The sequence below is a fragment of the Hermetia illucens genome, chromosome 1 (assembly GCF_905115235.1).
Source record: "Hermetia illucens chromosome 1, iHerIll2.2.curated.20191125, whole genome shotgun sequence".
NCBI lineage: Eukaryota > Metazoa > Arthropoda > Insecta > Diptera > Stratiomyidae > Hermetia > Hermetia illucens.
The window spans coordinates 10603602-10628939 of NC_051849.1; the positions used below are offsets into that span (position 1 = coordinate 10603602).

At 45.8% G+C, this 25338-nt stretch overlaps 2 protein-coding genes across 14 annotated transcripts in view; one reads left to right on the forward strand and one right to left on the reverse strand.

The window, feature by feature from the left end:
* The window catches only part of LOC119648203 (probable beta-hexosaminidase fdl), a 251745-nt gene that overhangs the window by 134914 nt on the left and 91493 nt on the right, over positions 1 to 25338 (reverse strand). The gene's annotated exons all lie outside the window — the stretch shown is intronic.
* Positions 1 to 25338, forward strand: part of LOC119648231 — a 100858-nt gene that overhangs the window by 47862 nt on the left and 27658 nt on the right. For all 12 annotated transcript variants that reach the window (XM_038049855.1, XM_038049864.1, XM_038049871.1 and 9 more), the window contains exon 3: positions 5622 to 5769. In XM_038049855.1, the coding sequence (XP_037905783.1) occupies positions 5622 to 5769 (148 nt within the window). The remainder of the gene's footprint in view (positions 1 to 5621; positions 5770 to 25338) is intronic.

The window sequence follows — 25338 nt, forward strand, 5'->3', positions numbered from 1 at the left end:
GCATGTACCATAATGATGGAGTATAAATCAGCCAAAAGGAGACTCCGCAGCGCAATAAACAAGAGCAAAGCTCGCTGCTGGCAAGATCTGATCGACGAGGTGAATGGGGATCCGTGGGGACTCGGTTACAAACTTGTAACCCGAAAAATCGGGGCTCTGCGGAAACCCTGTTCACTTAAGGCCGAGCAGATGGACCGCATTGTGAGGGCACTCTTCCCTGCACACCCCGTATGGGATGGTGACGTCGGCGCGGAGAGCGCAGAGGACTGTCCACTTTTCTCTGTAAAAGAGTTGGAACAGGCAGTCCTCTCTATGAAAAACAAGAAGGCGCCAGGACCCGATGGTATTCCAGCAGAAGTGTACAAACTGGTATTCCAACACCGGCCAGACCTACTGCTCGGCGCATTCAACGCTTGCCTGAAAGAGGGCATTTTCCCTACTCGTTGGAAAGTTGCGAGGCTTGCGCTGATCCACAAAGGGAAAGGCGACCCCGAGTTTCCGTCTTCATACCGCCCACTATGTATGCTTGACACTGCTGGAAAAGTGCTCGAAAAGCTCATCAGAAGTAGACTCGCTGAAGCGATACGCGCTGCCGGAGATTTATCTCCCCGGCAGTTTGGTTTTAGAGCAGGGAGATCCACAGTGGATGCTGTCATGCAAGTCGTGGATGCCGTTCCACGAGCGGAGGCACATAGCCGCCGAACTCGACGGGTGGTACTGCTTGTAACGCTTGACGTCAAAAATGCCTTTAATTCCGTAAGATGGAAAGACATTCTAGGTACACTAGACAATACTTTCTATGTACCTTACGGATATTGAGGGACTATCTGATGAAATAATAGAGGCTCAAAGGAGGATGAAGGTCACGTCAGGGGTAGCACACCTATGACATATCAGGTATAATCTACCTAAACTCGACATGCCAGAAGAGCTCCGCCTGGTCGGCTTTGCAAATTATTTGGCGGCACTTGTTGCTGGACGCACTGTCAGGCGTAAAGCAGACTCGGCATATTGATGCGACGGGTAAGCAGATGGATGACTACTCATGGTTTTAACCTTACACTGGAAAAAACTGAAGCAGTCATCCTGACTAAAAAGAGAATTCCGACCCTGCGTCCCATATAGTTCGACGAGTCGATAATCGAGTTAAAACCAGCGGTAAAGTACCTCGGGTTGACTATTGACTCAAAGATGAGCTTTTTTGAGCAAATCAAAGCAGCAGCGAACAAGGCTGTAGCTGGAGTTTCGGCGTTAAGTAGGCTAATGGTAAATATTGGGCGACGTCTCCTGATGAGTTCAACGCAACCTGTCTTGCTTTACGGCGCAGAGGTATGGGCTGACGCGCTTAGCAAGGAAGTATATCGTAAACGTCTCGCGCAAGTCCAGAGACAGGGAGCTGTCTCTGAGCCGACCGTGATGGTGCCCTTCCCTGCCCTGCCTCTGCGTTGCCCTTCTTGCTAAGGAGCGTCAAACCATATACAAGTGCAAGGGAGATGAACCAAGTGAGGTGGTTGCTCGCGAAGAATGGCAACGCACTCAAGACAAATGACAGCTCTCTTCGCAAAATGAAACTAGAGGCAGATGGACTGCCCGGCTCATCGGCAATTTAGGTGCGTGGCTGAGTGGGAAGCATGGTGAGACTGACTATTTCCTTACCCAATTTTTAAGTGGACATGGAAGTTTTCAGTCTTACCTGCACAAGATTGGAGAAGCGTGATCTCCGCATTGTGTGTTTTGCAATGGAGTTGTGGACGACGCCCATCACACTTTTTTTTCTTATGGAAGGTGGGAGGGGGTTCGTCAGCAGCTCTATTTAAACAACGGGGTATCTCTCTCCAGACAACATTGTCGAAGAGATGCTGAGGAGTGCTGACAGGTAGAGCCGTGTTGCCCATTACGTTCGGGTCCTTCCCATTGCTAAAAAGATAGAGCTCGACCGGTGGAGGAGCCGGATGGCAAGAGGTTCCTTGAACTGACAGTTCCCTTCCTCCTCTCCCCTCCCATTGATGAAAGGAATTCCTTGATTTGAAGGCTCCGTAAGGCGGGAGAATTCAGGGACTAGTCCGAAGTAATGTTCCAAACGGTTCCAGACTAGTTCTCTGACGATGAGGAGGTGTTTAGTTGGTAGTCCAATGCCGTACCGAACCGAGATTCCAACACTGTCTGACATATCAGATTTTCCACCGTTAAACGGGTATTTAGCTCTGTTTCAAACTTTCTTCTTGAGCTTTTAAATCTTAGGCAGGCGACGAAGTCGTGTTCTTCATTTTCGGCTGCATCTTCACATGTAGGATAATCGGACAATTCATCTAGACCGAACCTATAGAGGAAATTCCTGTATCTACCATGTCCAGTTAGGAACTGAGTCGTCTCACCATGATTTTGCATATTCCACATACTTATGTCTGGTGTCTATATGTCAACCGGCTATTCTCCGCCTGGTTCCATGCTACTTGTCCTTCTTATTCAGGTTCGCTTGCTGATTCTCGTACAGATGACTTGCCTCATTGGTTAGAATATTCACCGGGATCATCCCCGCAATCATGCACGCTGCCTCATAAGATGTTGTTCGGAGAGCGCTTAACCGATATGCGCCTTGAAGCTGTCTGCGATTTTCTCCGATTTTTATCGCCGACGCCTACACTGTTGCCGCGTATAAGAGGACAGAGCAGACGACTCGCAGTAAAAGTAATCGTCGGCTATGTTTCGGACCGCCTATATTTGGAAGCATCCTTGCCAGTGTTGAGCTGATAGTTGCTGTTTTCTGCCCAGTAAGCTTTAAGTGGGGTTGAAAGTTTAGCTTGGAGTCAAATACTACTCGCAGTTATATATATATCAACGGTGGCTGAAAGCTAACGACATGGGCCCCGATGTAAATTTCAGCAGTTTTATATTTCCGCGGTTTGTAAGGAGAACCAACTTCATCTTGTGTTTGGCAAGCTCCAGCCCGTGGTCTTTAAGCCAAGACTTAATCATCCATATAGTCTCGTTCGCATATATAACATATGCACTTCGTCAGGGTGATTGGATGCCATGACCACTCCAACGTCGTCTGCCAATCCAATGACAACGGCTTGCTTAGCTACTGGGAGCCGTAAGACGACATTATACATTAAGTTCCATAGCAGAGGGCTCAGAACAGAACCCTGTGGAACTGCTGCCGTCATTACATACATCTTTGACCCTTCGTCCCAATCATAAAGTAGCTTCCGCTGTCGGAACTAGTAGAGAAAAATACTTAACATATAATTTAACGTTTGTGCCGCGATGAGTGCTTCGACGATATGGTTCCATTTGCCAAATTTGAACGGGTTCTTGATGTCAAGAGTCATCAGTGGGCAGTATTTCCCTTCGTCATAGGCGTTTCTGGCTAGCTCAAAAATCAGTGTGGTAGCATCAACGGTGGACTGAGTTTTCCGGATGCCAGACAATAACCGCCACTATCATTTCGTAGATATAGCCCATCGTGTGTTGACTGTAGCTAGAGCTGGGCAATCGCAGAGGAAGTGCCTGAGGGTTCCCTCTCTTCTCCGCAGCTGTTAAGTCTGGCGGCATGGTCCCCTATGCGCCAGTGCTCCATGCAGACTTGGAATTTATGTGCGTTTGCACACGTCTGGCACAGGAGCTCTCCCGATCCGGTTTTGTTATAAGCGAGCCAAATCCTCCCTGAATTGGCACAGGTGGCCTTTACCATAGGCTCTATGGCGAGAATGTCACCTAGGGCGTACTACTAGTACTGCAGTGACCGCTAAACGGCACCAATTACCTCGTGGAAAGCGAATTCTGTGGATTTGAGGTAGGCATGCTGGAAATTTGAGAAAGGCGTTCTCTCCATAATCGTCCTTAAATGGATGTCCAGATGTGGTCTAGGGCCTTCAAAACGAAACTGATGAGGCTGATTGATCGAAAGTCCCTCGCGGACTCATGCCCGCGCCTGCTTGCTTTCGGTATAAATACCACTCGTACGCGTATCCAAGACTGCGGTACGTATCCCAAAGAGATACAGCTCCGGTAAATCTTGACAAGCCACGGCTCAACCGTTTCCTGGTATTATGCCATCTGGACCCGGAGATTTATATACGAAGAAAGTGTTTATAGTCCCGCTGATATTATCATCGGTAATTGCCAAATTGATAGTGTCGCACGGCTGGGGTCGCTGCGTACGCTCTGAGCAAAGCTCAGACACACAGTCCTCCGTGCTGGCGAGAAAGTACATCTGAACCATCAGCTCCAAGGTTTCACCAGAAGATTCCGTCCAGGATCCTTCCGATTTTTTAAGGAAGGATGGACTCGGACAGAATCTTACTGAGCATTGTGGATTCGCTGGTGCTTTCGGTTTTCTGACAGTAGTTCAACCAAGACCTCCTCTAGGCGGTCTTGTTGGCCGACTTGTACTTCTTCAGGGAGTATGTTGAAAATCTCCTTGTTAAACTTCCTGAGGCTGGAGAGATCTTCATTCCACCACGGTGGCAGTGTCTTCTTGCTGTATTTAGCTGGGCAACGCCTTTTCCAGAGCCCCCAACTTGGACTCCAGTTCTTATGTTTTGCCAATTTGCGCACCGAAAAGCTCTTCTGGCGGAGCAGATCGGTCGTGAGTTATGTGAGCCGAGAAAGAATACTCCCTTCTCTGCCCTTGCCTGCTCCAGTTTGACCACAATTAGGTCGCTGGAACTTAAGTTCGGAGACAGAGAAGTGTACAAACTCTTCCTCGTGGGGTTACATGCTCTAGCTCTGTCCTAATCAGCGTCTGGTGTTTGTGGAATAAATAATAACATTTGCTTTGGAGCCCTTTGGTGTTTCGGTGGCTTCCGATCCAAGGCTTCTGTTCTAACGCAGGCAGATTAGTCGAGGGGCACTTTGAGTGCTGTAAATTTGTCTACGTTACCCTCAGCATGATCCTGCTTGCGTGGGAGGTTCGCCAGTCCACGGTGGACCGTCGATCTTAATCTCCTCCAATAGTTCGTTGGCGGCGTCGATTGGGTCCAAGTCGTTGTCCGGTTTTGCAAAACGAAATGCAATCCTAACGCTTGTTTCTGACTAAAGCAAAACATTGCGCATTTTCCATAGATGAAAAACCGTAAACATAGTTTTTATTCGCCTATTCAGAGGAAATAATTTCCCTCTTAGGACAATATCAGATGATTGATGATTTTTTACAGTTGATTAGCAAAAAGATATCAAAACAAGCTGAGGAATAACGAAAAAAGTATAATTAACTGCTAATTGTTGAGTTAAATGACTCGTAGCACAAATATGAGATTTTTTTATGGAGGAGTGGCCCTACTTTCCCAGTTTATTAATCATTTCAGTTGACCAATTTCATTTTTATCTTTTCATAAACGAAGTAATAATTGACCTGAATGCAATTTTTATACCAATCACGACTATAACGTTACACGTAAATGTGTTGTCCATTCCGCTTATCTGCTGTATCCAGTACCATTGCACATAAAAAGTTAAGTTATACAAGCCATAAATGATAATTCGATTTTTTCGTGTCGCTGCATTATTATCATATGAACGTCCATAATAAATTCATTAATCTCTACTATGGTCACAAATTAAATTCACTTAGAGAATTTAATATTTTTTACATTTTTTTTTTTGGTTTTCCATTCCAGAGCTATGCTATCAGTCGTCATAACCGTGGTTTGCGTGGTTTGCTATTGTTGTCATCGGAATATCAAAAAACGCTCGGAATCAATTTACCGGCAACAACGCTGGATTGATAGTGCCGGCCCCAATATGGAGGTATACAGCGTGGAGCAGGTAAGAATTAATTATTAATAAAAAAAAATTGGAAGCAATTAGACGGCGCCAAAGCAGGCGGAACGTGGAGGGTTGGACCACTGCAAGAATATTTAATAAATAAAAAACAAGACAGAGCAATCAAGCAAGCAAACAGAGAGCCAAAAATAACAACAGTCATTCCGGGGTGGAAAGATATTTTGACAAAATATTTCGATTATTTTAGCTTATTATCTCATCAGCGACAGACTCGCAGATAGCTTCGATTAATGCATACTCACTCTAGTTAGCGATAAGCCTGAGTAGATAATGGGAATTATTCATCTGTTGCTTGTTATTTTCGTAATTTTGAGTTTCGACTTAGAAATGATTAAATGTAAGAAAAACTATGGAACTATGTATTACAATATTGACATGGAACGGAAATTGGAGGCGGAACTACTGCGATAGGATATTAATTTCACCCATTTGTAAAGATAGATACCAAGATTACAAGTTTGCCGAAAAAAAAAAACTGTAAAGATTCCATTATCCTCCCTTAATTCCCTGAAATTCGTGTACTATTAGGTTGTTGCAAATGAAATGTCGGATTTTTCAATGAAGTGAAGTTAGTTATGATTTTAATGTTTAAAACTGCCGCAAGGTGACTCTGGTGGTATGGGATAATTGAGTATAAATAGTCGTTCGTTCGATCAAGGAGTCATTTCAGTTTCAATCGTCATTGAAGTTCCAAGTAAAACTCAAAGAAAAAAGCATGGAAGGGAGTCAAAAACGTCTACTTTTTCTATATGAATTTAAACTTGGTCACAACGCAGCGGAGGCAACCAGAAACATTTGCAGAGCATTTGGAGCTGACGCAGCAAACGAACGAACGACACAGCGGTGGTTCGAAAAATTCCGATCAGGCGACATGACCCTCCAAAGTGAACCTCGTGGACACCCAGGACCATCGATCGACAACGACGAGTTGCGTTTGATAGTGGAATCTGATCCCCGATCATCGATTCGTGACATTGCAGAGAAAATAGGCGTACACTATTCGACAGTATCTCGGCACTTACAACAGCTTGGAAAGGTGAAGAAGCTTGATAAGTGGGTTCCGCATGAACTCAACGAGCAAAACATGGCGCTGCGAATGGAAATATCCAGTTCTCTACTCAACCGCAACAGGAACAATCCCTTTTTGCGCAGAATAGTGACATGCGATGAAAAGTGGATATTGTACGACAACCGTCGCAAATCAGCGCAATGGCTAGATGCCGATCAGCCTCCACAACACATGCCAAAACCGAGCCTTCACCCGAAGAAGGTAATGGTAACTGTTTGGTGGTCTGCATCTGGAATTATTCATTATTCGTTTTTGGAGCGTGGTGAAACAATTAATGCAGAGAAATATTGTGCCCAACTTGATGAAATGCACGAGAAATTACGTGTTCAGCGGCCTAGATTGGTCAACAGAGATGGAGTGATACTGCTCCATGATAACGCCCGACCTCATGTTTCCAGAATGACGGTCCAAAAATTAAATGAATTACGATATGAGACTCTTCCTCGTCCACCATATTCACCCGACCTCTCGCCAACCGACTACCACTTTTTTAAGCATTTGGATCACTTTTTGGCGGGGAAACAATTCAGCAATGAAGTAGCTGTCAAAAGTGCCTTTGAAGAATTTCTTAGCTCTAGAAACCCAGACTTTTACGAAACTGGAATAAATGCCCTTGTATCTCGTTGGGAGAAGTGCATTGAAGCTGCTGGTTCTCATTTTGACTAATAAAATTAATTTTCATAAAAGTTATCATCATCATCATCATCAACGGCGCAACAACCGGTATCCGGTCTAGGCCTGCCTTAATAAGGAACTCCAGACATCCCGGTTTTGCGCCGAGGTCCACCAATTCGATATCCCTAAAAGCTGTCTGGCGTCCTGGCCCACGCCATCGCTCCATCTTAGGCAGGGTCTGCCTCGTCTTCTTTTCCTACCATAGATATTGCCCTTATAGACTTTCCGGTTGGGATCATCTTCATCCATACGGATTAAGTGACCCGCCCACCGTAACCTATTGAGCCGGATTTTATCCACAACCGGACGGTCATGGTATCGCTCATAGATTTCGTCATTGTGTAGGCTACGGAATCGTCCATCCTCATGTAGGGGGCCAAAAATTCTTCGGAGGATTCTTCTCTCGAACGCGGCCAAGAGTTCGCAATTTTTCTTGCTAAGAACCCAAGTTTCCGAGGAATACATGAGGACTGGCAAGATCATAGTCTTGTACAGTAAGAGCTTTGACCCTATGGTGAGACGTTTCGAGCGGAACAGTCTTTGTAAGCTGAAATAGGCTCTGTTGGCTGACAACAACCGTGCGCGGATTTCATCATCGTAGTTGTTATCGGTTGTGATTTTCGACCCTAGATAGGAGAAATTGTCAACGGTCTCAAAGTTGTATTCCCCTATCCTTATTCTTGTTCGTGCTTGTGTTTGACCAGTGCGGTTTGATGTTGTTGGTTGATTCGTCTTCGGTGCTGACGTTGCCACCATGTATTTTGTCTTGCCTTCATTGATGTGCAGCCCAAGATCTCGCGCCGCCTGCTCGATCTGGATGAAGGCAGTTTGAACGTCTCGGGTGGTTCTTCCCATGATGTCGATATCGTCAGCATAGGCCAGTAGTTGGGTGGACTTGAAGAGGATCGTACCTCTTGCATTCACCTCAGCATCACGGATCACTTTCTCGAGGGCCAGGTTAAAGAGGACGCATGATAGCGCATCCCCTTGTCGTAGACCGTTGTTGATGTCGAATGGTCTTGAGAGTGATCCTGCTGCTTTTATCTGGCCTCGCACATTGGTCAGGGTCAGCCTAGTCAGTCTTATTAATTTCGTCGGGATACCGAATTCTCTCATGGCCGTGTACAGTTTTACCCTGGCTATGCTATCATAGGCGGCTTTAAAGTCGATGAACAGATGGTGCAACTGTTGTCCATATTCCAACAGTTTTTCCATCGCCTGCCGCAGAGAGAAAATCTGATCTGTTGCTGATTTGCCTGGAGTGAAGCCTCTTTGGTATGGGCCAATGATGTTCTGGGCGTATGGGGCTATCCGGCCTAGCAAGATAGAGGAGAATATCTTATAGATGGTACTCAGCAACGTGATACCTCTATAATTGCTGCACTGTGTGATATCTCCCTTTTTATGTATGAGACAGATTATGCCTCGCTGCCAATCGTCAGGCATTGATTCGCTGTCCCATACCTTGAGCACAAGTTGATGAACCACTTGGTGTAACTGGTCGCCTCCATATTTAACCAATTCGGCTGTAATTCCATCGGCTCCTGACGACTTATGATTTTTTAGCCGATGAATTGCACGGACTGTTTCTCCTAAACTTGGTGGTGGCAGTATTTGTCCGTCGTCTTCAGTTGGCGGGACCTCCAGCTCGCCGATGTTCTGGTTGTTCAGTAGCTCATCAAAGTACTCAACCCATCGCTCTAATATGCCCATTCTGTCGAAAATCAGATTTCCCTCTTTGTCTCGGCAGGATGAGCATCGAGGTGTATAAGGCTTCATCCTGCTGACTTGTTGGTAAAACTTCCGCGCCTGGTGCGGTTGCTCCCTGTACTTTTCTAGTTCACAGACTTGTTGGTTCTCCCAGGCTTCCTTTTTCCGTCTGTGAAGTCGCTTCTCCGCTCGACGGAGTTCGTGATAAGTCTCTGCGCATGCCCGCGTTCTTTGAGAATGCAACATTACTCGGTATGCGGCATTCTTCCGTTCCGTTGCTAGCTTACATTCATCGTCAAACCAGCCGTTCCGACTCCTTTTGCGGCTGGGGCCAAGTATATTTGTGGCCGTATCCATGATAACGTTCTTCAGGTGGTTGTGAAGATCATTAGTTGATGCTTCATCTCCAGGTCCTCTATTGACTGCGGTTATTGCGGCATCCATTTCCCTCTTATAGGTGTCGCGGAGGGTTGTGTTGTGGATGGCTTCAGTGTTCACTCTCACCTGATTGTCAGAGGGGATTCTAGGTGGTATTGTTATTCGAGCTCGGAGCACCATGCCAACGAGATAGTGATCCGAGTCTATATTGGCCCCCCTATATGTTCTGACATTCATCAAGGCTGAGAGGTGGCGGCGTTCGATCAACACGTGGTCAATTTGGTTGAAAGTGGTCCCGTCTGGAGAGGCCCACGTATGTTTGTGGACCGCTTTCCGCGCAAACCAGGTACTTCCAACAACCATTTCGTGTGACCCTGCTAATTGAATAGTCCGCAGTCCGTTATCATTTGTTTTTTCGTGTAAGCTATGGGAGCCAACGTATCGCCTGAATACGGGCTCCTTCCCTACTTGGCTGTTAAAATCCCCAAGTATGATTTTGATATCATATCTGGGACAGGCTTCGAGGGTTCTTTCTACTGCCTCGTAGAAGGTATCCTTCTCCGACTCTGCAGTCTCCTCTGTAGGGGCGTGAACGTTTATGAGACTTATATTTCTAAACTTGCCTCGCAAGCGCAGAGTGCATAGCCGTTCGCTTATACTTTCAAAGCCGATAACAGCAGGTTTCATTTTTTGGCTGACTAAGAAACCTACTCCGAGCACATGGTTTACTGGATGGCCGCTATAATATATGGTGTAGTGGCTCTTCTCCAGGAAACCGGTCCCTGTCCATCGCATCTCTTGCAACGCTGTTACATCAGCCCTATATTGGGATAGGGTATCGGCTAGCTGCTTATCAGCTTCATCTCTGTACAGGGAGCGCACGTTCCATGAGAAAATGCGCAAATCGTTGTTCCTTTGTCGTTGCCGGGTCCGTCGTTTTAACATCCGGCCTATAAAAGTTATAGTTTTTTGAAATTTTACTCAAATATCCGACATTTCATTTGCAACAACCTAATAATTTACAAATGAGCATTCTTAATTTTCTTTTGACAATTTTCTCCATAAAACCCTCAGACATTTTAAACTTCCCGAAACCTTAAAGTCCATTTAAATATTTTCAAAAATAACAAAGATATTTTCGAATATTTTACAAAATGATCATTAACCTTTTTTGTTGTTGTTTTCATATTATGATATTAAAATCATTTCTAGCGCTTGTTTCTAGCTTAGACGAAATTTCATACATACAAATGCAAATCTTGTATATTGCGGGATTTTGTGGCTTGGTAGTAGACGTTCAACTTTCGTAAGGCGAACTTCGAAGCGCCTAGGACCGTGAATTACTGTTACTGAACCCGCTCAACAGCGTCTAGGACCGTGAATTACTGTTCATCTTGTCCACGGACCGACAAAGCGCCCCCTCGCCAGCTTCGATACTTAGCCTGCATCAGCCAGTTCACATCGGACATTCGATATGGTTCTAGAAAAAGCAACTTAGTTTAAAATAGTTATCGTTCCGCTGCTTGTAGTTCTTCTAAATAAAAATAAAACTAGGTATCTTTCTCCTACTACAATATATTTTAATAGTTAGTAAATACGTATTTCGAGAGCTACTTACTCTCCTCCTCAGTACTTAAGCTACCTAACTAGGTATATATATATATATTTTAATAGTAAATACGTATTTTAGCTACCTAGCTAGGTAGCTTAAGTACTGAGGAAGAGAGTAAGTAACTCTCGACGTATTTACTAACTATTAAAATATATTTGTTCAAATCTCCCGCTTCTCATCTCATCTTATCTCTGTGTTAGCGCTGACTGTGTGTGTAAATTTACAGCGGTTCTCTATCAAGATCTCCGCCTGACGTTTATTATCATCTTTCACGCACAATTCGCTTTTTTACTGTTTTCACGTTCTCGTTTCGTTTTTTCGTTTCTTTTTCTCATCCTGCTTTGTGCGGGCAATAAAATTAATCAATTAACATTAATCTTTGTGTTTTGTTTTGATATCAACTCGTTCTCATCCAACCGTGAATTTGGTTGAATCTCGAAAGAAGTCCGGTCCCAGTATTTTCAAAGAACACGTTTTTCGAATATTGTTTTCAAAGCGTTTCTCGAACAATACTGTAGTAGGAGAAAGATACCTAGTTTTATTTTTATTTAGAAGAACTACAAGCAGCGGGACGATAACTATGATATTTTAAACTAAGTTGCTTTTTCTAGAACCATATCGAATGTCCGATGTGAACTGGCTGATGCAGGCTAAGTATCGAAGCTGGCGAGGGGGCGCTTTGTCGGTCCGTGAACAAGATGAACAGTAATTCACGGTCCTAGGAGCTGTTGAGCGGGTTCCAACTGTTTAGTGGAGAATCCCAACGATTGCCATGTTTGATTCACCTTCTGATGAAGAACAGCGCCTACTGTCATATCTGAGGCATCGACGAACACAACTAGGGGTGCACCCTGTCGAGGGAATGTCAGAAGTGTAGTGCTCATACAATTGTTGCTTGGGCGGTTTCTCGACATCACATAACCTCCTAAGAATCTCTAGTCTTTGGACCAGACAGGAAGGCGTTAGGTAATACCTGCTGATGAGCTTTGGGTAGGAAACGACGGTAGAAATTTAGCATGACCAAGAACCTTCTAAGGCCTTTGATCGTTTTTGGTACCGCGTATTTGTCAACGATGAAAATTAGGTGATTATGAACGAGCCATTGAAAATGCACTAGAGATATGCCAAACGCTCAGACTCGGTAGAAAATGCGACCAGAACGTCTTCCAAGTAAAGAAACAAAAGTCCAAGTTTCGTAGAACAGATTGGATTAATCTCTGGAAGGTTTGCTCCGCATTGCACAGGCCAAAAGTCATCCGTGTGAACTCGAAGAGTTTAAAAGTTGTGCAAATTGCTGTCTTTGGAATATCATCGGAGTGATAGGGATTTGGTGGAAAGTCTTGGCGAGATCCAAGGCCGGGAAAACTCGACACTTTGCTAAATAATGCGCAACGTCTTAGATGAGTGGAATGAGGCGCCAGTCCGAAATCGTCTAAGCATGCAGGCGTCTATCTTTTTTTTCTTCAGCCTTTGTAAGGTTCAGAAGCAGGTCGGCTCGTCGTGATTGGTTTCGCCATTGGGTTCTATCAAATGCCTGATCTGGATGCAATTTCGACGCTTTTAAATCCCCATCCAGCGTATCAAGCCACCGTTGTTTCGGCCGGCCTCTTGGTCACTTACCATCGATTCCGATGTTCGGACCAATCTTGGCAAGTGAATTCTCGTTAGCGCGAATTACGTGACCATACCATCGAAGACGCCTCTCGCAATTTTTCCACGATCGGTACAACTCCATATCGATCGCGGATATCCTCATTTCGGATATAATCAAAACATCTCACGCCACTAGTCCAACGCAACATGTTCCGGCGTCTATAATCTCCACAAGGTCACTACTCGCCGTTGGACTTGGGGATCAAATGGAGGGAAGATGACGAACTCCTTTTGCGAGGTCTGCATATACCCTGCTTTAATAGTTCGTTGCACTCTTGCTGTGCAACAACGAGCTTCTGGGGTGGAGGACGCAGTGTTGATATGGACATCATGTAGGATCTATCAGGGACCTATGTAGCATATCTACCGGCAGTCCATAGGGACATAGAAAGTCTGTACATAAAATGGGGACACTGATATCAGCCAAAATGAAGTGCTACGGAAAGGTCTCACGCAAGCCAAGACTCTCGTCTCACCTGCTGAGGAAATTGTTGAGTCTGGAGACGGGAAGGATCGAAACTTTCGCGCCTGTGTTTCCCAGCAAATTCCACCCACTAAGAGTGTTATAGCGTAAGGTGATGTGTTTCAATTCAGGTAAATACCGCGGTGCTCCCCAGCAAGCTGTTTTTTGGGCCACGAGAAAATTGGATGAACTGGTTAATTTCGTAGCCTAATTTGTAAACCTAGGATGGTACCAGCACAGGCCGGAGTTCTATGGGGACCGCGGTGTGCGGCTATCCGAAAACCCGTTTCTCGAGGTGGCCGCTGAACGATTTCGCGACCGCTCTCTCGAACCCAAAGCATTCCTCGCCTCCGTCAGTGTGGTCACATTGGTTGTAAATGCGGCTAATTGCGTCTGCAGTTCCAACACGTTGGCAGACTCGCGAGACACCTTCGCGACCACGGGGCGTGCGGGTACCTCGTATATTTCATCCGCAGTCGCTGCATCACCTTCAGATTAGAATGGCCGGCGTGCCCTCCGGCAGTCGTTGACGCCACAAGGACTTCAGAAGCCTCGCGCCAACCTTGTCCTCAACCAGCCGCCCAATTTGCAGATGCAGCTGGTTGAGCGTTAGATCCGTTCGCAAGTGGTTCAGCTTGGCTTCACTTACCGACAGGCATCTGATGAGCTGTTCCTTGAGTTGCGTATAGAGGCCTTCGCTCAGCGAGTCCTGGCGTCAATTAACTGGGTCCCCCTCCTCTCTCCATTTACATGTGACCAAGCACTCAACCCTTTCTACACCATTTTATTTGATCTTCTTCCTTGTTTCGTTCCCTTCTTTCCTAAGTGCTTACACTCTTACCACGTCTGGTTCACCATTGAAGTTTACAAAAAACTACGTCAAAAAGACACTGCGAGGAAGTAATTCCTGTCTTCTAGAAACGATACTGACTTAGTTTTTTTTTCAAATTTCTACGTTCATCTGTCAAATCCTTAATACGTAAGTCCAGAAACGAATATTTGACCAGTGTGGAAGACTCACTAAAGCACGGAAACCTGAAACCTTTCTGGTCCCACAAACACAACTCCCGCTGCCCTGCCCAGTTATCCCCTTCGTCCATTAAATTCTCTGGCTTCTCAGCGAACTTCCCCCAACTATCATGTGATTTACTCTGCCGCTACTTTTCGTCAGTCTATGTTCCCTCTCCTTCCTCCGAATCCCTCCCGATAGTGGATGTAGCCTGCCTCACATCGCCTACCATTCCCCTTCTTACCCCTATCCTTGTCGAGTACCTCATTAACAAACTTCATGCCAATGTCGGACCTGGCTACGATGGTCTTCCAAACCTCTTTTTGCTCAAAACTGATAAGTCCATCTCCCTTCCCCTATCTATCATTTACCCGGCTTGTGAAAAGAGGCTCGCATCATCCCCATACACAAAAGTGGCAATCGTACGTCGTTGCGGTTCTCCGCTTCGGGCTGATTCCAGTTAACCCATTGGGGAGTTCCGTCCCCACGTACTCGAGGAGGGCGATCAGACCCAGGTCTGCAAGGGATTCATCTGAAGTGGCTCCGCCACGTAGCCTCACGGGAGGTTATCTGGTACCATGGGAACCGGGATGGCCCTCTGAGAGCATATGCTCCAGGAGAATTCCTGGAGGATGTGCTCTCGGCCCGGTTATTTGCGGTTGGCCCCCCCAGTGGGAGTTTCATGGTGGTTGTGGTTATGCCTACATCGCGGGCAGAGCTCCTCGGAGCTCAAGCGTGGAGTTGCGCTGTACAACTCGGGTGCCGTACCCCTTAGTTGCGGCAGAGGTGTTAGATAGGCCTCGCATCCACTGGTATGAATGCTGAGCCCGCGCTCAGTATAAACCAGTACCGCTGTGCTAGTCATCGCGGGGCTCTGATTGTGGTCACAAAATCAATCCGTGTTCGAAGAGGACCGTGGGATTATGCCTACACGGCAGGTACTCACGTTAAACCCCCAGGACTTTCATATACTATCTGCATCTGTATTTTCGTTAAATTAGTAAATTAGGCGATAACATAGATACGTGTATTCAGAACGAAAAACTCAGGAGCAACATAATTAGTTTGGAAAATAAAGTATTTTTGATATATTCCAGCGTGGACATGTGCATTTCTGTGGCCAGAGGTGTTAGATAGGCCTCACAACCACTGGTATGAATGCTGAGCCTGCACTCAGTATAAACCAGTACCGCTGTGCTAGTCATCGCGGGGCTCTGATTGTGGTCACAAAATCAATCCGTGTCCGAAGAGGATCGTGGGATTATGCCTACACGGCTTTCATGTCCGCCCACTTTGGCCCCCACCTACTGAAAGAGCAACATGGCTTCGTTAAACGTAGGTCCACTACCTCCAACCTACTTGACTTTGCCGCCAAATGGTTAAATTCACGGCAAGAAGGGCACATCATTTACACTGACTTCGCTAAAGCCTTCGCCACCGTAAATCACAAGATACTTCTATCCAAACTCTCGTCTATAAAGGTTCCCATACCATTTGTTTTATGGCTTGCCTCTTACCTTTCCAACCGATCCTGCCGCGTCTCTTTTGACGGCTGTACGCTCCTTCTCCCCCTCTTCTGGCATCCCACATCTGGGTCCCTTATTATTTCTACTTTTTATTAACAACCTTCCTCCCCTCCTTACTTGTCCCTGTTTGTTCTATGCAGACGACCTTAAGCTGTTTTCCGCTATATCGTCGCCTATGGACTGTGTTTCCCTTCAGTGTAACCTGGACACTCTGGTTCGTTGGTACTCGACTAATGGTTTAGCGCTAAATGTCAGAAAGTGTCACTCTATTTACTACTCACTAAAATCCTCACCCACTTCTTTCTCCTACTCTCTTAACGGGCATTCGTTATCACGCTTAAATTCCACTCAAGACCTCGGAGTCACTTTCGACAATAAGCTCCGCTTTGACACCCATTGCCTCGATGTCATCAATCGAGCTGGAAAATTGTCAGGGTTTATACTTCACTCCTCCTCTGATTTTGACTCCACCCAACCCTCCTTAACTCTCTTCAATTCCCTCGTGAGGAATACCCTCGAGTACTGCTCCGTGATTTGGTCTCCCTCCCGTAACTGTGATTGGCTTGCCCTTGAAAATGTACAACGTAAATTCACCCATTTCCTCTTCTTTAAAAAAAAAGCTTCTCTCGTGTGGACTACCCCTCGCGCCTCTGCTTTCTGAACCTTCCCTTCCCACAACAACGTAGACCTTATCTGGATCTATGCACATTTTTTAAACTTTCCTCGAGTCTGATGGACTGCTCAGCCGCTGACGACATCACCTGCCGTTCTGCGTTTTAGACCACACGTAGCGCAGACATTTTCAACGTGCCCTTCGCAGAGCTCGAAATCTGCTGTCATTCCCCGATTCCTAGGCTCATTTTATATGTGTACTACTGCGGGGAGAATTACTAGGCGTTTTTAGATTACATCCTTTTCGAACGCCTGTACTACGAAGAGCTCATTAACCTGCACCTAAAAAGGGCATCTTCCAATATTATGACCTGAGGGTAGAAACTCCGAAGGTCGCACCTCATAAGCATCTGAGACAGGATAAACACCGATTGAGGATAGGAACCATTATAGGTTTTCTGTCTTTATGACTCCACTCGGATTTTGGAAAAGAAAGGATACATGAAGTTTTGTTAAATGGCACGTGGCGGACTGAAGTGTTTCCTAAATTTCCAAGCTTGACTAGCACTGTGGTGTTCAAATGCGTGTCGATGCACACTTCAGTGGAACTTTAGTATTAGTGACGGACCTTCGAGGCCAATTTCGCCAACTTTCTTGGGGTAGCTTCCATCTCTAGGTCAACTTCAGCCACTTAGGATACCAGCTCCAACCTGCAGCAAGTTCTTCTAGATGTCTAGATGACTGTTCGGAGGCCAAGAGGAACGAAGGGCAGGACCTGCGACTAAGAAGGGTCGTCTTGGGTCATTCTAGCACCTTTTGAACATCCCATTGGGGGTTATACGCAGCTTTCCGGTGGCCTTTAAATCCGAGGAGTTTGCCCAACTCTGAGAAAAGGGAGGACTCAAACTGCATTCCCTGGTTTCCTGTACAGAGGCTCTCTGCACAAGATTTTACAGTAACGCCTTTCAGAAGTATTGCCTCAGGCCACCGCGCGAACCTATCGATGATAGTGAGGCAATACCTGAAACCTTGCGAGGATCGCAAACGGTCAATGATGTGGAGATGGATTGTGTGGAAATGCTTAGTGAACCGAGGGAACACTCCTACTTCCTTCCTCACATGCTTTGTAGTTTTGCACTTCTGGCATGCAAGAATTAATATGCCTGTTTATGGACAGTCAGAAATACTCTGCGGTGACTAACTGATTCGTTGCCCGAATGCCTGGGTGTGCTAGATCGTGAACGGCGAAATACTGCCTTTCGGAAATCGGCCGGAATATATGGCCTTGGTCCCTTGCCTCAGGTGCCGCAGCATATACTGGATATTGAGCCGAAGGTATGAAACTCCCTAAATGTGTATTTGGAATTGGCCCTCAAGCTTTGAAGAACTGCGCCGTCTGTTTGGGCCTCGGTAATCGCCAGAAAATCGACGGTAGCGATAATTTTGACCTCTGCAACATGTGACAAACCGTCAGCAACTACGTTAGCTTCTCCAGACACGTGTTGAATGGTGGAAGTGAACTGGCGGCTAAAGCTCAAGTGCCGAAGTTGCCGCGGGGACGTATTTCATTGCGCGGCGAATAACTCACGGTCACAGGCACTGCAATTCCGTTGAGCGGGATTAAGCTGTTTGGAGAAGAAGAAGAACGACTGCCACATTTGATTCACTTTTTGGTGACGAGCAGTACCTATCGGAGGCATCGACGAATACGGCTAAGGGTGGATCTTGCTGGGGGAATGCCAGAGGTGTAGCATCCACCAGCTGTTGGTTGGTGGTCTTAAACGCCCACACGTCTAAACAAACCACACAATCAGACGGTAGTGGTTTTCGGTCCAGAGAAGAAGGCATTAAGGATTGCTTGATTAACATGCATGGTTGATGAACATCCCCAAGAATCTTCGGAGATCCTTAACAGTTTTTGGAAGCGAGAAGCTCGCATGCCTTGGGGTAATCAGATGGTCGAGGAATCTTACCTGCGACTGGAAGAATTTGTATTTCTCAACGTAAAGTACTAGACCGACAGTCTTTGACCATCGCCCAATCCAATAAGTCATTACAAAATTCAGGAACGACTTCTACTTCAAAGAAGATCTATTCTTATACAGGAATCTAGTCAGATTCATCCATAAATACTCGGGTTCCTCAACAGTCTGTTCACCCAAATACTTAGCCACGAAAATAAATGTCCTTTGTAGTTGCTCAGTTGCACAATCGTTTGGAACCCATAAGATCTATACCCACTCATGGTATCTTCGCCTTGTTACATGAAAACTCGCCGCTTAAGAATTTTCACTGCAAAAGTAATCACCAAAGCGAAAATACACTGACAGAAGACCTTCACTGACAGATCTAGCCCAAAGAATGGATAAGGGGGTGAAAAGTCTCTCATCTTTTTAACAACCCGCCACACAAGGCTTTTCCCTCCTTGATCAGATGCAGACTTGTCTTCCCAGCGCCCTTATCGCTATGAAACAGCATATTCCCTCTGTTCCTATTAGCATCCGTCTCTACTCCTCCGAACCGCCTCCCATTCATGACAGCCAGTTAATACTTTCCATTTCTTCTCCCAACTCCTTGGTCCAAAAGTTTCTCGATAAACTATCAGACGGTCTAATGGTCAAATACCCTGTTGTATTTAACTTGCAGTTTCGTCCAAGGCAGAGGCAACTCATCAGACCCTACCTCACCTCTGCCCTGGGAGCAGCTGTTCTCTCCTGGTTATAATCGTACCTAAGTGACAGGTACTTTACAGTCTCCTTCCACGGCTCTATATCCAGTCCTTCCTTTTTTTTACCCGGGGTCCCTAAAGGCTCCAGTCTTGGTCCATTCCTATTTCCATTTTCCATGCTTAACTTTCCTTTCTTATTTATTTGTCCCTGTTTTCTATATCCAAATCACCGGAAAACTCTTCCCAAAGCAGTGGCTCAACCCACTCCCAACCCACCATTAAATATCTTCCACGAATTGATTGAATCTCTTATTTCGGCCCACGCCTGCGAGTAGTGACAATTCACATACGTTCTGATCATATAAACCCAACGTATCACTGCAAAAGCGTTGACTGCTTCTCTCAGAAGTACCTACTCTGCTTGAGAGATACACCTCTAGAGCAGCGAGCATAACCTTATTCAGCATGGTAGTTACATATCACCACTTTAAGGAAGTCGTCAACGGTTTCTGTGGTTTCTGTTCTAGATCCTTCTGCAATGACTACGTCAACAGCTTTCGAACCATTTTGAAACGATGAGTGGAGTTTGGAGCTCTTTCTTCGGGGTACCTTGTCCGCAGGGTGTCCACTGCCTCAACGGACCATGACATCTCTCCTTAAATCCCTCGACTACGCTGGTGACATCCATCGCATCATAGACCTTGGCTAAATGGGCCTGGAATATTCTATCGGTGATGTGAGATAGAAGTAATATAGGCTCTGATAGAATTTCAAACGAAGAACTTTCTGGGCGAACAGACCAGGCGAAAGTGGCAGTCAATAGGTCAACAATTAGACAAGGGTCATTCTAGTAGCCTTCAGCGTCCTGCGGCACCTTTCGAGCATCCCATTGGAGGATGATACACGGCTGTCCGGTGGCCTTTAAATCCGAGGAGTTTGCCCAACTGTGAGAAAAGGGGAAGACTCAAATTACATTCCATGGTTCCCTGGACAGAGGGCCTCTGTACAGTAATGTCTTTCAGAGGTACTGCCTCAGACCACCGCGTGAACTTATCGAAGCTCCGTGGGAAGTCCTGTAGGGAGCTAAAACACATTGAGGCAAACCGGTAATGATGGTGGGTGGGCATGGTTGACGCGCTTTGCTCTATTTAATGGTAATTGGCAACCGTATTATGCTTTGCTTCAACTACCAAGCTTCCGTTTGAAGTATACCCAAACCTCACCAAAATAACCATCTGGATTGACTGTGGTCAATCACGGGAGACAACCTATCCCAACAGCAGAAAAAGTCACATAAAATGACTGCACCGATCCGCCAATATCTGACCTCACGACAGCGACTTTTGGCTATCGGGAACAGATTATGATTGGTTTCTTGAATGTGCGCAGGTTCCTCGGCAACGGAAGCGAGGGTCCTCAGAATGCTCGCTTTCTTGAATTTGAGCGGGAATTACAGTGATATAAACTGGACATTTTGTTTCCAAGCGAAGTTAGATGGTGGGACTCTGGAGAGTACCCGTCTCCCTCTTACGGCAATGTGCTTTTGTACTCGGGAAAGCATAGTGGTAGTAGCAGTCGCGAATCCCATGTCAGGTTGCATTTGACGGCTAGCGCAAGGCGTACTCTCTTGCCCTGGAAGCCCGTTTCTGACGGACTTCTAACTGCTAGATTTCAATTCAAGTTAAGGAACATCACACACTTCACCAGGGTTCTTAACCGTATTACATCCGGTGAGGTTCTCCCACTCTTATAGAAATCTTGCGAATCCAAGCCCTTTCCCAAAGGGTGGAAGAAGAGGATGATCGTTGAGATTCGAAAAAAGGACACCAATTTTGAGTGTGACAATTGGAAGGGTATCTGCCTGCTCCCTGCCGTCTCAAAGATAATAGATAAAATAATCCTGGAAAGCATCAAAGAACATCTCGAAAGCTTGATCCATAAAGAACAGGCTGGGTTCCTCGCCAGATCTTCCTAAATCGACATCAACATTCTACGGATATTTTTGGAACAATGTGCGAAATTTAGATCTTCGCTGCACCTGCTCTTCATCGATTTCCAGAAAGCTTTCGATAGCCTGATCAGGGAGAGCATCTAGAGTGCTCTACGTAGGCATTCTGAAGAAATTAGTAGCTATTATCAGAACGATATATGATGGCGCAAAATGTCAAGCGCTGCACCGGGGCAAAATCTCGGAGGATTTTGAGGTCTAAAGCGGAGTCCGCCAGGGTCGCATCCTGTCAGCGATATTATTTCTTCTTGTCATCGATGACGTTCTTCATGATGTACTGTCCGGAGGACATGGAGGAATTCAATGGACAATGACATCTTTCGTCAAACACCTCAACAACGCTTATGACATCTGTTTGCTGTCCCACCGGGTCATGGACCTTGGTAAATGGCTCTGGATTTGGAAACAGAGCCGAGTAGAGTTGGACTGAAGACAACCATGTGGATCAAGTTGTATATCGAGGAAGGGTGGTTTCCGTCGACGGCGGCACCGAATTAGATGTTGCCCGAGGTATTACCAGCGCTAGATCTGCTTTCGCTGAACTGTCTAAAATCTGGAAATGCAGTTATTTCAGCATTAAGATCAAATTGGAACTGTTCTATGTTAGTGTTCTCTCTGCGTTGCTACATGGGAGTAGGACATGGAAGGTGAACCCTACTATTACTCAAAAACTCGAAACTTTCATCAATACCTGTCTACTTAGTATCATCGGAGTACGCTGATTTGACACTATCTCAGACGAATAACTTGGTTTGCGCACAGGCTTGGCACTCGTATGGGATGTGATAGGAATACGGAAGTGGCAGTGAATAGATCACACATTAAGGAGGGGCAAGAATTGCATTACGGGCTATGCCATGCAGTGGAATCCACTCTCCCAAGATGGCCGACGACTGGATCGCCCCAAGGGCACTTGGTGCAGAACAGTAGAGGACGAGTGTGAGGGTCTCGGCAAGTTGTGGGGAGGGGGCTGAAACGCATTGTAGGCAACCGCGTGGGTGTAGTTGACGCGCTATAACCCATCAAGGGATTAAAAGCAACCATATAAAGTAATTATAACTAATGTCTGTTCGTGCACTGGAGGTCCAAGCCTCCCCTAACTGGTCTAAATTTCATAAGGCGTGAAAGCGTCTGAAGACTTGTTTCTACCATGAACAAAACTGTCGTTCAGTTTCCCTAAACATTTTATGGATTTCTGCCCAACTGAGGGTTCCGAACACCAAAAAATGAAGGGACACTTTTTCCTTAATTAGAGTCATTGAATGAATGGGGACGGACCCAGGGTTTCCTTACCACACAACCAGAAAAAAAATCTCTATTCCCCATCAACGTCACTTTATCCACTTGACAGCAGCACCACTCACGATGAGCGCAAATTGGAACACCACTGGATCATTTCCCAGAGGAATTCACATTGCCATACTCATTTGCACTTATGATACTAAAGGGGAGGTTACTAGCAGGTTTTGATGAAAACTGTACGATGAAAAACGAAGGAGCCAACATTTTAAAATGGAGGATTTTTGGTCAGCGAGGGGAATTCGGTTGTTAGTCTTGGAGCCCGTTTCGATGCGCAAATGAAGTTGAGTGTAGACACCGTGGGAAATGGATGCAAAGTGTTAATAAAAGTGTCCTATAAAGAGAGAAGTAATAGTTCTACCAAAAAACAGAACTAATTGGGCCCCAAAATGGTAACTGTTATAGTTTTTTGAGAAAATCCAGGTACTACAGCAGAGGGGCCGAATTACAACCTTCCAGGAGAACCTGACCATCTTATAAGTAGCATTACTAAATTATCGACCTCCATCCAGATACTAGATAGGCAAGAACCTATAGCCCCAGGGTCATCAGCCGAGATACTTAGGTTTGGCATATATGGTTGCCCTTCACCCCTTGGTGGGGTACAACCCGTGAACCACAGCTACGCGGTATTACTCGCGGTTACCTGAAATACGCTTCAGCTCCCTCCACGATTTCCCGAGGCGCTTGCGCTCCTCATCTACTGTTCTGCAACAAGCGCTCTTGGCAGAGGGGATTCCACTGCATAGCGTAGCCTGCAATGCAATTGTCGCCCCTCCCTAGGTTTGGCATGACGATGTCTAAATGAAGGTCCGTGAGAAGATACGATTCTACCATAAATTCATCGTTGATAAAATACTGATTAATTGGCTAACTTTGTAAGAATACCAATCGGGAAGCAAGGAAAGCAATCGCTACTGCCCAATCACCCCATTAGAACGGTCCTTGCTATAAGCTAGAGACTCGGGAGGACAAGAGTTCTTTATTAACTTGTCACCGACACACAAGAAAAACGAGCACTTCTACTGTTATAATGGCACGAACTATATATTGCTTATCAACCGACAACCCACAAGGGACATATGATGGGAATACGACGAACCCATTTCAACGGAAGAATTAGCGTATCCACCTCTTCCGTAAGCACTGCTGACATTTGGAGCGATTCCACCTGCCAACGCCAAAAAAGCTGAAAAGAGAAATTACCGTGAACCAAGCTAGATTCGTCAAGAAATGGGGAACTATTGACGCAATACACGCTGCTCGGTTACCCATGGTAAAACACTGGGAGACGCATCGCCCTCTCTACCTTGAATTTTTGGGCCTAGAAAAGGCGTTTGACCGTGTGTCAGAAGAACTTATCTGGTATGCTTTGCTGCAACACCTAGTACCAGAAGAAGCAGAAGCGGAGCAGTCCATTAGGCTGGCAGAGAGTTTGGAGAGGGAGTAAAAATCGGGGAAGATCTTGTGTTGTTGGAGGTAAGGAAGACAAAAGGTATGGAGGCGGGCGGGATCGCCAACACGGGGGATGTTCATCTTAAAGCAAAGCGAGGGGGTGGATTTGCGCTGTATCTTTTCTAGGGCAAGACAGTCACAATTACGGAAGGGGGACCAAATCACGGAACAATAATCAAGGATGCTTCTCACCAGGGAGAGGGATGCGAGCAGGACAGGAACGCAATATGAAACTTGACATTTTGGAAGCCCGGTTGGTGATACTGTAGTAGTGGCTGTCAAAACGGAGTTCATCGTCGAAAGTTACGCCCAAGTCAAGGATAGAGTTCAGATAGGACATTGAGCAATCACCAAGAGAGTAAAAGAAAGCGGTGGGAGAGATTTTAAGCGATTAACACATCAAACAAGCATTTGCTGACATTAAGAGCCAATTTATTAACTGTGCACCAGCAGACCAAAGTCTATTGATTTGCCTGCATGGAAGCGCAATCCATTGGGGACAAAACAAAGGAAAATAGTTTGAGGTCATCAGCGTATAACAAACAAGAACAAGTGAGGATAGAGGGAGATCATTAATAAAGAATAAAAATAAAAGAAATCCTAGAATGGATCCTTGTGGCACACCAGAGGAGGGAGAAAAAGGACTAGAAGTGCAACCGTCAAAGGAAACGCTCCAGGATCGGAAGGAGAGGTAGGAGGCAAGCCATGTAATAAGTGATCGAGAAATGTTGAGAGAAGTGAGTTTGGACAATAGTATCTAGTGGTTAACGGAATCAAAGGCCTTAGAAAAGTCCGTGTAAATGACGTGGATTTCCTGCCCAGAGTTGAAGCATTTGGACACAAAGTTGGTGTAGTCCAGATGATTGGTAGCAGTGGATGGATATTTTATGAAGCCGTGCTGCTCTTTAGCTATAATGTGGCCCAAGTGGGAGGTCAACCAGCCACTGACGTAATTCGCGTGGATCTTGGAGCAGGATGAGAGATGCGAAATAGGGCGTTAATTCTCAACAAGAGTGTGGTCACCACCTTTTTGTATAGGAAAAATAAGGGTTTCTTTTTACAGGCTAGGAAAATGACACTCTTCGAAACTCTTATTGAAAATAATTCAAAAAATGTGCACTCCCCTTTCGCATGCATGGGGAGCCCCCCGTTTAACTCAGCACAAAATGGCGCCACTTACTATATGTACAGGGATCATAGACCAGACATTCTCACCAAATTTCGTGACAATCGGTTTAGCCGTTTCCGAATAAATCGGATGTGACAGACATCAGACTATGAGGAGTTGCCACATCTCCCATCAGGCGCGTGCCTTCCTGCGAATAAGGGAGCACCCCCGTGTACGAACATGAACTTGTCCGCATTTGGAGGTGTGCGTGCATGGGCTTTTTATGCACAGGGTAGGTGGAGGGAA